We start from the raw sequence: 13,338 nt of genomic DNA, 5'->3' as shown, positions 1-13,338 counted from the left end.
TTTGTTCAGAACTTGATAACAGTTTTATCTAAAGTCCAGTCAGGGTATATTTTGAAGTGACATTTACCAGCGAGCACAACAGTCGGAGTCCCTTTACTCGTCTTTGACCCGATCAGTGACCGTAAAACCCATGCAGCCTTTCTGGTAACCATTGACTCACAGTTAAGGTAAAGGAGCATGCAGGGTGGAAATAAATGGTGTGATTACTTTGTATTAATGCAATGACTTTTTGTGTTTAATCACATGAGTTAAATCGTTATTTTTGTCTGCCCTAATAATAACCTTAAGAAAACTTAGCTGTTATCAATATGGAAACAATTTTTTAAAAGCTACATAACATCTCTAATTGGTGGTAATACCTGTCCTGGCTGCACTGAGCGATCCACTCCTTCATATTTAGGTGGAACATCTCTCTGCTCACGATGGGGTCTTGACATTCGGGGTCCAGCAAACACTGGAGGGATGTCAGACGACTCTGCTCTGGACTCTGGGAGGTCACCTTCTGCAGGTATTGTAAGATGGACGACGCCAACACTTCTCCTGAAGGTATATGACATGATAGAGCTAATGTATATGAAGCACACTTAGTTTTTCTCATCGTTGTTAAGCCAACGCACCTGTGTTGGAGGTGTTGCATGCATTATACATGATGTCAAGGAGTTCATGTTCAGAGAACTCGCTTGTGTCCTGTGAGTCCTCGATGCCATGCACTGTCCCACTGTCAGCAGACTCCCACACTAAACATGAACAAGTTTGTGTTCATGTATTATAATATGTGTATGCACACATCATCTGGTAAATCATTCGTCATTATTTCTTACCATCATTGCTGTCAGACATTTTGACTATACGCTTGATTGCCTGACAGCAATTGGACTGCTGAAGTGTCGCATTTCTACATGAGCTACCACTAAAATTAAGAACAGAAACAGCATCGTCATTTCAATTAGAAAATATAAGGGTTAGCATCCAATAGTAGTATGAAATGCAAATAATATTTAATATAATGAAATACAATACAGTACAATGCATTTTAAAATCCTTCAAGCTTGGTAATAACATTTAAAATCTAACTTAATGATAAATGTAAATCTTACTTCTCAACTCTGTGCAGTTCTTTGATGAAATTGTTTTAAAATATTATTTTCATAGTTATTTGGGCTTGTCCTCTGATCCACGCATGAAGCCTTCAGGATGCTCCTGTTCTTGTTTGCACTTCACATCAAAACCAGCTGACTCCCCATAATCCCTCTTTTCCCCAACCTCCTCCTGACATAATGACTGTCTGTGGCAATTATACTCTCCATTGGCTTGCATTGACATCAAATGCACAGACTGGGAAATGTGTAAACATGAATCACAGATTCAACACATTACATTGATTACAAATCAATTCTCCTGTAGGTCTATGCAGTGCACCCAGAAAGTATTCACAACGCTTCACTTTTTCCACATTTTGTTATCTTACAGCCTTTGTCCATTTTTGTCTCCAAATTCTACAGAAAATACCATGTATTGACAATGTGACAAGTATTTACATTTGTTTTTATTTTGCAAATGTATTAAAAATAAAAAGTAAAAATAATCACATGTACATAAGTATTCACAGCCTTTGCTCAAAACTTTGTTGATGAACCTTTGGCAGCAATTACAGCCTCAAGTCTTTTTGAATACAATGACACACGCGTGGCATACCTATCTTAGGGCAGTTTCTCCTCTTCCTCTTTGCAGCACCTCTCAAGCTCCATCAGATTGGATGGGAAGTGTTAGTTTTCACCCAGGATGCCTCTGTACATTGATGCATTCATCTCAATCTAGTCAGGGAGGTGACCAAGAACCCGATGGTCACTCTGTCAGAGCTACAGCATTCCTCTGTAGAGAGAGGAGAACCTTCCAGAAGGACAACCACATCTGCAGCACACCACCAATCAAGTCTAGTATAGTGGCCAGACGGAAGCCATTCCTTCGTAAATGTTTGCCAAATTGCACCTGAAAGATTCTCAGACCGTGAGAAACAAAATTATCTGGTCTGATGACACAATGATGGAACTGTGAATGTCAGGCATCATGTTTGGAGGAAACCTAGCACCACTCATCATCGAGCCAATACCATCACACACAGTGAAGCATGTTGGTGGCAGCATCATGCTGTGGGGACGTTTCTCAGCGGCGGGAACTGGGAGACTAGTCAGAATAGAGGGAAAGATTAATGCAGCAATGTACATAGACATCCTGGATAAAAACTTAGGCTCCCCATCCAACTTGCCCAAAGATAGGTGTGCAAAGCTTGTGGTGTCGTTTTTAGACTTGAGGCTGTAATTGCTGCCAAAGTTGCATCAACAAAGTATTGAACAAAGGCTGTGAGTTGTTATGTACGTGTGATTTTTTTTTAAATAAATTTGCATTTAAAAAAAACAAAAACCTTTTCACATTGAATTATTTGGTATTTTCTGTATAATTTTGAGGACAAAAATTAATGTATTCCATTTTGGAATAAGTCTGTAACAAAAAAAAACAATACAAAAAAAGCACTGTTAATACTTTTTGATGCACTGTACACTTTAGAAGCGGGAGATTTTATAATGTTGATATCGATCCAATACTAAGTAAATAAAGGGTGAGTATATCGTAGATGCTGATACTTTTCACTAGGACAATTCGGTTTATATTTTTTAATGAGTTAGTGAGTTTTGCCTTTAATTTGTTGATCATGATGGTAATCAGAATACAACTCAGGACCAAGATTTTTTGGGGAAAAATGTATCAACACACTTATTTGTGAACAATTTACCAATACACGACAAAGCAACACCCACGCACAACACGTCAATGGAGCAATGATAACTACATAATACAATTAATATTAATCCCTTTCATTACAATCGAGCAATATAAAATCAATACTGAAAAACAAGTAAGCAAATGTAACATTGGCTGTCATTCAAATACTTAAGATGTTTGCCCCCAAAGCCTTAGATACTAGCCATTATTTTCTGGGTTTTTTTTAACAATATAAAAATGCATATTATATTTAAACAACACAACATAAATTTAGGGATATTGGTGAAAATTTTAAGTAAAAATAGAACTGCAAATGTCGAATTCGTAATATATTTTTGTTGTACTAGCTTCATTTGCACTTATAGCCTAGTATTTATATAACGCTATTTAAATTGAATATCTACAATAACTGGAACAAAAAGAGGGGAACTAACACCTCACTCGTTTTTACACCCAACAGCAATGGTCTCATGTTTGCTATTTTGTGTGGATTATCATTTGTTATTAATAAAGTAAGCATTTGTTTTTAATAAAGTAAAAATTGTGTCCATCCGGAAACAATTTGGGTTGCACAATCCGTTTGTCGCAAACTACCAGAAACATCTCTCATCTCAACATCTCTACAAGACTGACAAATAAATAACACAATATGTACATGCCATAGCTCTTTTTGTTTGCATTTTTAAACAATAATTGGAAAAACATTTTTTACAAAGTAAGTGGATTTTTTTCGCTCGGACATAGATTTGGTTGCACTATCCGCATACCGATTTCCGGTTTTAAGCAACAAACAGCTGCCAAGCATCTCGAATGTGCTGCATTAGTTGTTCATCATTTTGAACTATATTTTGTGTTTTCTTTCGCCAGAATGTCTCGAGGGTCCATCGAGATCCCCCTGCGGGACACAGATGAGGTAAAAGTTGTCTTAATTTAAATGCTCGTTCCCTATGGATGTTGCTAGCCATGTGTGCTAGTTAATGCTACTTGAACAAGTGCTTAGTAGCACAGTCTGGATGATGCATTTCCAACTAAGTCGTGTAACTAAGTGTACAGTTAGAAATTGTTGAACAGGAAAATATTATATTAGCTTGAGATATCACTCTTGGAATGAAGCCAAGTTTACTGTATGTGTTTTTTTCCTCTTAACATATAAAAACTAGCCAACAAAATGTTAACACTTTTCAGTAGGACATAGCGTAAGCGCAAACTACAACCACAATAATAAACATTGTTAAGACGTTAACAACCTTCTTATCTTTGTGAATGCACAATTATACATTTATTGTGTTGCATCTCTAAAATTTAAGCAGGTTATCTGATGTTAACGTCATTGTTGCTATAGCTTATTGGTCTACTCAAAATCATTAAAACCGTCAGCTTAAACAATACACTGTTGCATTAACGGTGGTTGATTTAGTGCAAACTGTTTATTTTATTAATTTGTTAAATAGAGAAGAGAGTGTACTAAGGCTGCAGCTAACGATTATTTTTCTATAGATTGTTTTTTTCGATTAATCAGTTAATCTATAGATAATTTTTTCGATTCATCTATAGATTATTTTTCCTTTTACCGATTATTTTTTTATTTAAAATGAAGATGAAAAAATAAATGTAGGCCTGTTTTTTCAAAAGGCATGGCTTTTATTTACAAAAAAAAAGAAGTATGGCCACTCAGTCAACATTGACAACAACATGACAAAATATTCTGTAACAATGTAAACATTTAAAACTTTTAACATTTAACAAAATTAAAAGTAGCTTATTTGCTTTTTAATGTGCAAATATAAAAGTAAACATCCAGTGCATTGATTGATTGATTGAGACTTTTATTAGTAGGTTGCACAGTGAAGTACATATTCCGTACAATTGACCACTAAATGGTAACACCCGAATAAGTTTTTCAACTTGTTTAAGTCGGGGTCCACTTAAATTGATTCATGATACAGATATATACTATCATATATACTATCATCATAATACAGTCATCACACAAGATAATCACATTGAATTATTTACATTATTTACAATCAGGGGTGTGGAGGGGTGGGGGGTGGGGGGGTATGGACATCAAGTAGTGGACATAGAGAGAGAGAGATCAGAAGGCATAAGAAAAAGAAAAAGTATCTGCATTTGATTGTTTACATTTGATTATTAGCAATCCGGGGAGGGTGTTAGTTTAGGGTTGTAGCTGCCTGGAGGTGAACTTTTATTGCGGTTTTGAAGGAGGATAGAGATGCCCTTTCTTTTATACCTGTTGGGAGCGCATTCCACATTGATGTGGCATAGAAAGAGAATGAGTTAAGACCTTTGTTAATTCGGAATCTGGGTTTAACGTGGTTAGTGGAGCACCCCCTGGTGTTGTGGTTATGGCGGTCATTTACGTTAAGGAAGTAGTTTGACATGTACTTCGGTATCAGGGAGGTGTAGCGGATTTTATAGACTAGGCTCAGTGCAAGTTGTTTAACTCTGTCCTCCACCTTGAGCCAGCCCACTTTAGAGAAGTGGGTAGGAGTGAGGTGGGATCTGGGGTGGAGGTCTAGAAGTAACCTGACTAGCTTGTTCTGAGATGTTTGGAGTTTAGATTTGAGGGTTTTGGAGGTGCTAGGGTACCAGGAGGTGCATGCATAATCGAAAAAGGGTTGAATGAGAGTTCCCGCCAGAATCCTCAAGGTGCTTTTGTTGACCAGAGAGGAAATTCTGTAGAGAAATCTCGTTCGTTGGTTAACCTTTTTGATTACCTTGGTTGCCATTTTGTCAAATCTTAATATTCTGCAATAGTATAAGCATTTCAAAAGTAAAAGTATTGCTTAATTTGCTTTAAAATGTGCAAAAATAAAGATAAACATCCAATACAAAAAAGTGCAAAACGAAATATTCTGTAACAGTGTAAACATTTCAGTAAAAGTGAAAGTATTGCTTATTTGCTAAAATGTGCAAAAATAAAGATAGACATCCAATACAAAAAAGTGCCAATCTAAATATTCTGGAGCACTGTAAACATTAAGTATTGCTTTTAAAATGTGCAAAATAAACATCCAGTCCAACACAGTACACAATAACCAATTCTACTCATTCCAGTGAGTGACTAACAGTTGTAATGAAGAAAGGTTAGCATGTCTACATGCTCTGGTTCTTTTCATGTTTACAATATTCCCAGCAGCTGAAAATAGGCACTCAGAAGGGGTTGATGTGGCTGGAACTGAGAGCTAATTACCGGTAGCCTTCACCTTCACCTTGAGCTGAGCTCCAGTTTATATTCCTAGAAGGTCAACGGGCTCATAGTGATGTTACTAGTAGTTGACTGGGAGGTGTTTATTATCATTTGGGGAGAGTCTGCTGCCCGATGCTCACCTGCTAAACACCTATCTGCTCCACGCTGAAGCGCTGACTACATGCGCTCTGAATACACACTGCTGATTGGCTGATAACGCTTTATGTGTACCAATCAGATGGTTGTGTGGGTGGGACAATGCTGCGTGCTGAGACAGAGGCAGCCGCAGAAAGAGCAAAGCAGCTTGTTAACACTTTAGCAGCTAAAGTTAGCTTTAGCTTAGAAACTCGTTCGGTACACCCCCGTACCGAACCGAAAGCCCCGTACCGAAACGGTTCAATACAAAACACGTACCGTTACACCCCTAGCAGATACAAATGACACATTCATGTTTTTGTGTAATGATGACAACGTATACTCGTGCGGACGATTGACTAATTGATGGTTTTCTTTTCAAATGTTCGTTCATAGCCGTTGTGCTGCTATGATAGGCCATTTCCGCTCGACACAGTGTGCATACAACAACATTATTAGGCCGTGTATTGAAATACTCCCACACTTTTGACCACTTTTGGCGTGATTTTTTCCCCCTCGCTCGCACAGTCTGCTTTGCGCTCCGCCATGACGGTAGTGTGACGTAAATATGCGACGTGTCGACACACAAAAACGGCGTCGACGTATTTACGTAACCGATGACGTCGACTATGTCGACGCGTCGTTTCAGCCTTAGAGTGTACTGTGGTATATGATGAAAGCTTCTGGATAAAAAACTCAAACGTTAACGTAGTGGTGATTGCCTTGTATACAGTATATGTTACCATTGCACACAGCATTGTTCATAACATGTAGTAATTTTTCTCTGCAGGTCATTGAGCTTGACTTTGACCAGCTGCCTGAAGGGGATGAAGTCATCAGTATCCTGAAGCAAGAACACACGCAGCTGCACATATGGATTGCCTTGGCGGTAAGGTTATACTGTACTTGTTGTTTCGATTCTATAAAGTTCCTTAAGCAAAGCGTTCAAATGTTATTAGCAGTGCATGCTAGGAGGTATGTCTGGAAAAAAAAGTATATTTTTTTCCATTTTTTATTGCAATTACACAGAAAAATCTGAATGTGAGATATACAACAAATTGTTCACTTGAATTAGTTGGTAATACTGTCTTTGTTTTCCAGCTGGAGTACTACAAGCAGGGCAAAACAGAGGACTTTGTCAAACTTTTAGAGGCGGCGCGTATCGACGGCAACTTGGACTATAGAGACCACGAAAAGGACCAGATGACCTGTCTGGATACTCTGGCAGCTTACTACGTGCAGCAGGCACGCAAAGAGAAAAACAAAGATGCCAAAAAAGAGCTCATCACACAGGCCACGCTGTTGTACACCATGGCAGACAAGATAATCATGTATGATCAGGTGAGAACAAGAGTGCAGAACAGATTAATCACAATTAAAAAGAAGGAAAACAGTTAAAATCTGAACTGTCTTGTCTCTTCCAGAACCATTTGCTGGGAAGAGCTTGTTTCTGCCTTCTGGAAGGAGACAAGATGGATCAGGCTGACGCTCAGTTCCACTTTGTCCTGAACCAGTCTACCAATAATATCCCTGCTTTACTTGGCAAGTTGAAAACAAAGAAACTTCTAATAATAAGGGTTTGTTTAGCACTTATCTACCAAAATCTTTGTGGGGCTGGTATAGGATCTTATGCAGTGTAGCAATCGAAGAACTGTGGCCATTTGCTTCAACAAGCTGGATTACAGATACACAAAGTATAGTGGGATGAGAAAACAATGCACACACTGTTATAACAGCAACCATAGTATTTGATCAATTATGGATTGATATCTTTTAAATATTGCTGTATGAGACATAAGTTCAATATAATACAGATTTAGGAATTTGCCATGACACCCAGCCTTACTAGTACTACTACCTAATAATAACCGAATACCAACAGTATTTTTGTGGGTATAGATCAGGGTAGTGCTGGGCGATTATATGATCGTGATTGATGATTGCGATTAATTTCAGTTCGATCACGGTGATCAGCTGTTGCCATAATTACCTCAATTAAACATGGCGGAAATTTTTGTTAGAAGATCCATACATCCATCCATTTTTTACCGCTTATTCCCTACGGGGTCGCGGGGGGTGCTGGAGCCTATCTCAGCTACAAGATAGTAGTAGTAAACATTAGGGAAGCAATGGTGCTTGGTATAATTCTGCGTATAAAATCCGCCTTTATTGACCATTGTCCCGTGTGTGTCTGTGAATAGGTGTGTGAATTTGTGTACGTGTGCATGTCGTGTGAATGTGTTTGTGTCCGTGTATGTGCACGACGGTTCCTGTCCACTGTCTCGATAGTCATGCTCGTCACAATGTAATTAATATTCAATCAGTTGTGTCGCTTCCCCTTCACACAGCTGTAAATGCAGCCCAGAAGAATAAAATAAAGAAATATCGCCAACACTATCATATAAGTTGAAACACAATATTTAAAAGGAGCAGCGTCTTCAGTGACAGACTTTAGTCTCACTGACTGCTTGGGCTCACGACTCAAGTTGTGTTGTGTGCAGTAATCCTGCCCAGAATGCGGTTTTGCAGGCAGGCACATGATGTTTATCGGTCCCGACTTGGAGAATAAACACACCTACTAATACAATCAGGAAAAAAATACATTGTATATCTAAATATTTTTTAATCAGACTTTTTGTTTGTGTTTGCGCTGATTCAACTCCTCTGATATAACATGTACTAAAAAACTCTGCGGACACTTTTGTTCAAATTATTTTTTAGTTTGTGGATAAAAACATTTTGTTCCTGAAATAATCATCAAACATGTTTTTTGTGTTGGAACTTGGTACGTATTATTTATAAAAAAAATTCAAACTGCACTTTAATGTATTTTCAATAACTATAAGATACAGAATTTGAGTTTTAAAAAACTCCAAAATTTGGGTGACCGCTTGCCCTTTGCCAAACCACTGGTGAGAAACACTGATATATACGAGTAATGAAAAAATACAAATAATAATTACATTTTGAAAGTGTTGTTTAGTAAATGTTAACTTAAAAAAAGTCTTATACTAGTATTCAGTACACCACTTGTTTACTGCAGAATGAAGTTTGTAATGACAAGAAAAATAACAAAATAACTTTGAGAAAAAAAAAGTCGGGGGAAAAATGTTTACCCCCCCAAAATGTACCGAAAAAGAAGGAAAACCGTGGCCCTAAAACCGAGGTATGGAACCTAGCGTGTACCGTTGCACCTCTCATAAACACAATGATAGATATGGATAAAACAATGCCAGTTGTCAACTGTTAGCATATTGATCAAACATGGTGAAAATGTCTGCTACAAGATACTAAAGTTATAAAGAGTAGTGTTGCAACGGGACTCTCTATAGTCGTGCACAGGACAATCCGACTATATTAAAAAATTGTGATATTAATGAAGGTTGAATGATATGAAAAAAATAATTGTGATACTTTTTTTGTCATGTCGTCCAGCCCAGATCAGGGGATGTTGTGGTTTGGCGAAGCCTCTGTGGTACTTGTGATTAAGGGCTGAAAAAATAAATTGTGATTGATTGAATGATTGACTTGTTCCCTGAAAAAGAGGTCATGTTTTATCAAATGTCTATTAGATTAGATTAGATTTAGACATGCAAACCAACCGGCGTTGTCTAATGACTTTTCACCCAGGTAGTCTGATTTTCTTCCTCTCACTCACATGCACCATTGACCTGCAGAGATTCAGCCGCAACCAGGGCTGGGCCATTAGTCGATAATTCAATTAATAAAACAATAAATGAAAATTAACTCGATAACTTTGCCGCCATCCATAAATTACCATGTCCGTGTGAGTGTTTGATTTCTTAATCTCCTGCTTTCAAACAGGGGCAGGGGAATTCACTTTCAGCACCTAAGCTTTATTCAATAGCAGAATAAAATTATTTAATTCTCTTGTCAGTCATCCACAATATTTGTTTCGGTGGGCGGAGGCAGGACCTCTAGCTTACATACACACAGGATGCACAGGATCCTCACTAGTTGCGGCTTGCTGGTAAGAAGTACTGCAAGATAACAAAAATTAGGAGTAAAAAAAAGATGATTTTAAAGTCAATGTCTTAAAAAGAGTGTGCAAGATGAGCTCATCAAAATGGACGAACAAGCCTGTATGCTCAATTTGTTGCAGAGTGATGGCAACAACAACAAAAAAGAAAACAAAACTAACCATCCTACCCAGTTTTTCCAACTGCGGGAAAAATGCACTTCAAGATTTGTTTTGTAAAAGAGGTAGTTTTATATTCAGGGTTGTCTCATATTTCGGTCAATACGATACACAGTCTTGCAAATCTACTATAAAAAAGACTATTGCTAATGTAACTGCTAATAATGATACATGTGGTATTGTTGTTGTCTGCTACACTAAATATATGAGCATTGTAAAAAAAAAAAAAAGTGTGAAAGCTCCACACAGGATTGATAATGATGAGCCAAGCTTCACTTTATATTTGATCAAATAATGAGCGCTATTTCACTAAATTAACCCTCTTTCTGTTGTTTAACAGGTAAGGCTTGTATATCCTTCAATAAAAAGGATTACAGAGGTGCACTCGCGTACTACAAAAAGGCTCTACGCACAAACCCAGGCTGTCCAGGTGAACCTTTTTTTTAAACTCCAATCACAATTCTTGTGTAAAGAGAAATTGTAGTCTGTGTCATCTCAAGGCATTCAATCGATCACAACTGGACTGATTGGTTTGTCTTAGAAGACATTCCGCCGCTCATCCGAGTAGGCTTCATCAGTTCATGCTCATAGACTTGGATTGGTCAGATCTAGTCCAGACCCAGTCAAATCAAACAGTCCAGTTGCGACCGATTGAATGCCCTGAGATGACAATGACCTGGATGAATGAGAACATTCATGGACTTGTCCTCTGTGTCTTCTTTTTCCAGCTGAGGTAAGACTGGGGATGGGCCACTGCTTTGTCAAACTCAACAAACTGGAGAAAGCCCGCTTGGCTTTCGGCCGCGCCCTGGAGCTCAATTCCAAATGTGTGGGAGCTCTTGTCGGCTTGGCTGTGCTGGAGCTCAACAACAAGGAAGCAGACTCCATCAAGAATGGAGTGCAGCTCTTGTCACGCGCCTACACCATTGACCCGAGCAATCCCATGGTGCTCAACCACCTCGCCAACCACTTTTTCTTCAAAAAGGTAACCACTGGCATTGGAAGTTCTGTCTATATATGGTTTTAACCATCCTTCACAATATTCTGTGTTGTGTTCTTTCAGGACTACAGCAAAGTGCAGCATTTGGCTCTGCATGCTTTTCACAACACAGAAGTAGAGGCCATGCAGGCTGAGAGTTGCTATCAGTTGGCTCGCTCTTTTCACGTGCAGGTAATGCCCACAATTGGCCTTAAGTAGCTTCTGGCTTATTTACTGCATGTCATTTAATTTCCTCTTCTCTACCCTCAGGAGGACTATGACCAAGCCTTTCAGTATTACTACCAGGCTACTCAGTTTGCCTCGTCCACATTCGTGCTGCCCTTTTTCGGCCTGGGACAGATGTACGTTTATCGAAGAGACAAAGAGAACGCAGCACAGTGCTTTGAAAAGGTGTTAAAGGCCTACCCTAACAACTATGAGACAATCAAAATTTTGGGCTCTCTATATGCAACATCTGAGGACCAGGAGAAGCGAGACATTGCCAAAGTATGTCCCATACCTTCCTCTATCTTCTCATTCATTTCATTGTACATACCACTGAGGTTTTCTTTATTTATTAACGCGACAGTACAGTTTTGAATTACATTTTTACCTCTAAATTGTCATACAAGCGTGTGAAATGATTTACTGCTGTTTAAACACATTTATTTTTTTACTTAAGTGACAACGCATATCGGGCCGCTTGGCAGTAAGCAACCAGTGTATATTTTTCTCTTAACACCGTTTTAAAGCTGGTGCTTCTTTCTGGAATACGCATTTAACAACAAGACCAAAAACACAATACACATGCCGTGATTGTACTTTGAAACTGACTGAACTGAGCTCTCAGAAAGGTATGCTGAGGTCTTGCGATATATGCTGACATGTCACGTAATTTTGTATCATGGCAGTCAAATAAAGGCTAAAGGGAAAACCAATAAAAAGCAGAACCACAACCGCTGTAGTCTTAATCTTTTCATACTCACTTAACTGCACTTCATAAGCATATTTTTCAACTTTAGACTTTTCATTTTGAACAGTTGGACAATTCTCACAAAGAATCCTCATCTCTTCTTCCTAGGGTCATCTAAAGAAAGTTACAGAGCAGTACCCTGATGACGTGGAGGCCTGGATCGAGCTGGCTCAGATTCTAGAGCAGACCGACATCCAAGGAGCGCTTTCCGCCTATGGCACAGCTACACGCATACTACAGGAGAAGGTGCAGGCTGATGTCCCACCCGAGATTCTCAACAACCTGGGGGCTCTTCACTTCAGACTGGGCAACCTGGAAGAGGCCAAGGTACGTAGCATGTAGACCATATGATGGTCTGTCGGTGTAGGTACAGAGCACCCGGAAAGTATTCACAGCGGTTCACTTTTTCCACATTTTGTTATGTAGCAGCCGTATTAAAAAACAGAATAGATTCACTTTTGTCGTCAAAATTCTACAGACAATACTCCAAAATGACAATGTACCGGTAATTTGTTTTTTAATTTGCAAATTTATTAAAAATAAAAAAATCACGTTTACCTAAGGCCCTGCGATGTCCAGGGTGTACCCCGCCTTCCGCCCGATTGTAGCTGAGATAGGCTCCAGCGACCCCGAAGGGAATAAGCGGTAGAAAATGGATGGATGGATGGACGTTTACCTAAGTATTCACAGCTTTTGCTCAATACTTTGTTGATGCACCTTTGGCAGCAATTACAGCCTCAAATATTTTTGAATATGATGCCGCAAGCTTGGCACACCTATCTTTCGGCAGTTTCGCCCATTCCTCTTTGCAGCACCTCTCGAACTCCATCAGATTGGATGGGAAGTGTTGGTTTTCATCCAGGATGTCTCTGTACATTGCTGCATTCACCTTGGTCTAGTCAGAGAGGTGACTAACAAACCGATGGTCACTCTGTCAGAGCTACAGCGTTCCTCTTTAGAGAGAGGAGAACCTTCCAGAAAGACAACCGTCTCTGCAGCACTCCACCAATCATACCTATATGGTATAGAGGACAGAAGGAAACCATTTGTTAATAAAAAGTTTGCCAACATGCACCTGAAGGACTCTCAGACCATGAGTA

The 13,338-nt window shown here is 38.9% G+C and overlaps 2 protein-coding genes across 4 annotated transcripts in view; one reads left to right on the top strand and one right to left on the bottom strand.

The window, feature by feature from the left end:
- The window catches only part of mrvi1 (murine retrovirus integration site 1 homolog), a 95,930-nt gene extending 94,702 nt beyond the window's left edge, over positions 1-1,228 (bottom strand). For both annotated transcript variants that reach the window (XM_062028612.1, XM_062028621.1), the window contains exons 1-4: positions 1,098-1,228; positions 822-910; positions 618-737; positions 360-540 (exon numbers count right to left, since the gene is read on the bottom strand). In XM_062028612.1, the coding sequence (XP_061884596.1) occupies positions 360-540; positions 618-737; positions 822-840 (320 nt within the window). In that variant the 5' untranslated portion in view covers positions 841-910; positions 1,098-1,228. The remainder of the gene's footprint in view (positions 1-359; positions 541-617; positions 738-821; positions 911-1,097) is intronic.
- Positions 1,229-3,348: 2,120 nt separating this feature from the next.
- Positions 3,349-13,338, top strand: part of ctr9 (CTR9 homolog, Paf1/RNA polymerase II complex component) — a 29,564-nt gene continuing 19,574 nt past the window's right edge. Inside the window, exons 1-10 of one of the 2 annotated variants that reach the window (XM_062028636.1) lie at positions 3,349-3,496; positions 3,649-3,694; positions 6,918-7,016; positions 7,229-7,468; positions 7,552-7,669; positions 10,627-10,716; positions 11,015-11,271; positions 11,350-11,457; positions 11,536-11,772; positions 12,347-12,565. In XM_062028636.1, coding sequence (XP_061884620.1) covers positions 3,650-3,694; positions 6,918-7,016; positions 7,229-7,468; positions 7,552-7,669; positions 10,627-10,716; positions 11,015-11,271; positions 11,350-11,457; positions 11,536-11,772; positions 12,347-12,565 — 1,413 coding nt within the window. In that variant the 5' untranslated portion in view covers positions 3,349-3,496; position 3,649. Of the gene's footprint in view, positions 3,497-3,542; positions 3,695-6,917; positions 7,017-7,228; positions 7,469-7,551; positions 7,670-10,626; positions 10,717-11,014; positions 11,272-11,349; positions 11,458-11,535; positions 11,773-12,346; positions 12,566-13,338 lie in introns of those variants that run through there. The other variant, XM_062028627.1, reaches the window with a different exon arrangement.

This window comes from Entelurus aequoreus, linkage group LG02, assembly GCF_033978785.1.
Source record: "Entelurus aequoreus isolate RoL-2023_Sb linkage group LG02, RoL_Eaeq_v1.1, whole genome shotgun sequence".
NCBI classification, from domain to species: Eukaryota; Metazoa; Chordata; class Actinopteri; order Syngnathiformes; family Syngnathidae; genus Entelurus; species Entelurus aequoreus.
Note: the sequence above shows the minus strand (reverse complement) of the source record. Positions and strands in the feature narration are given on the sequence as shown.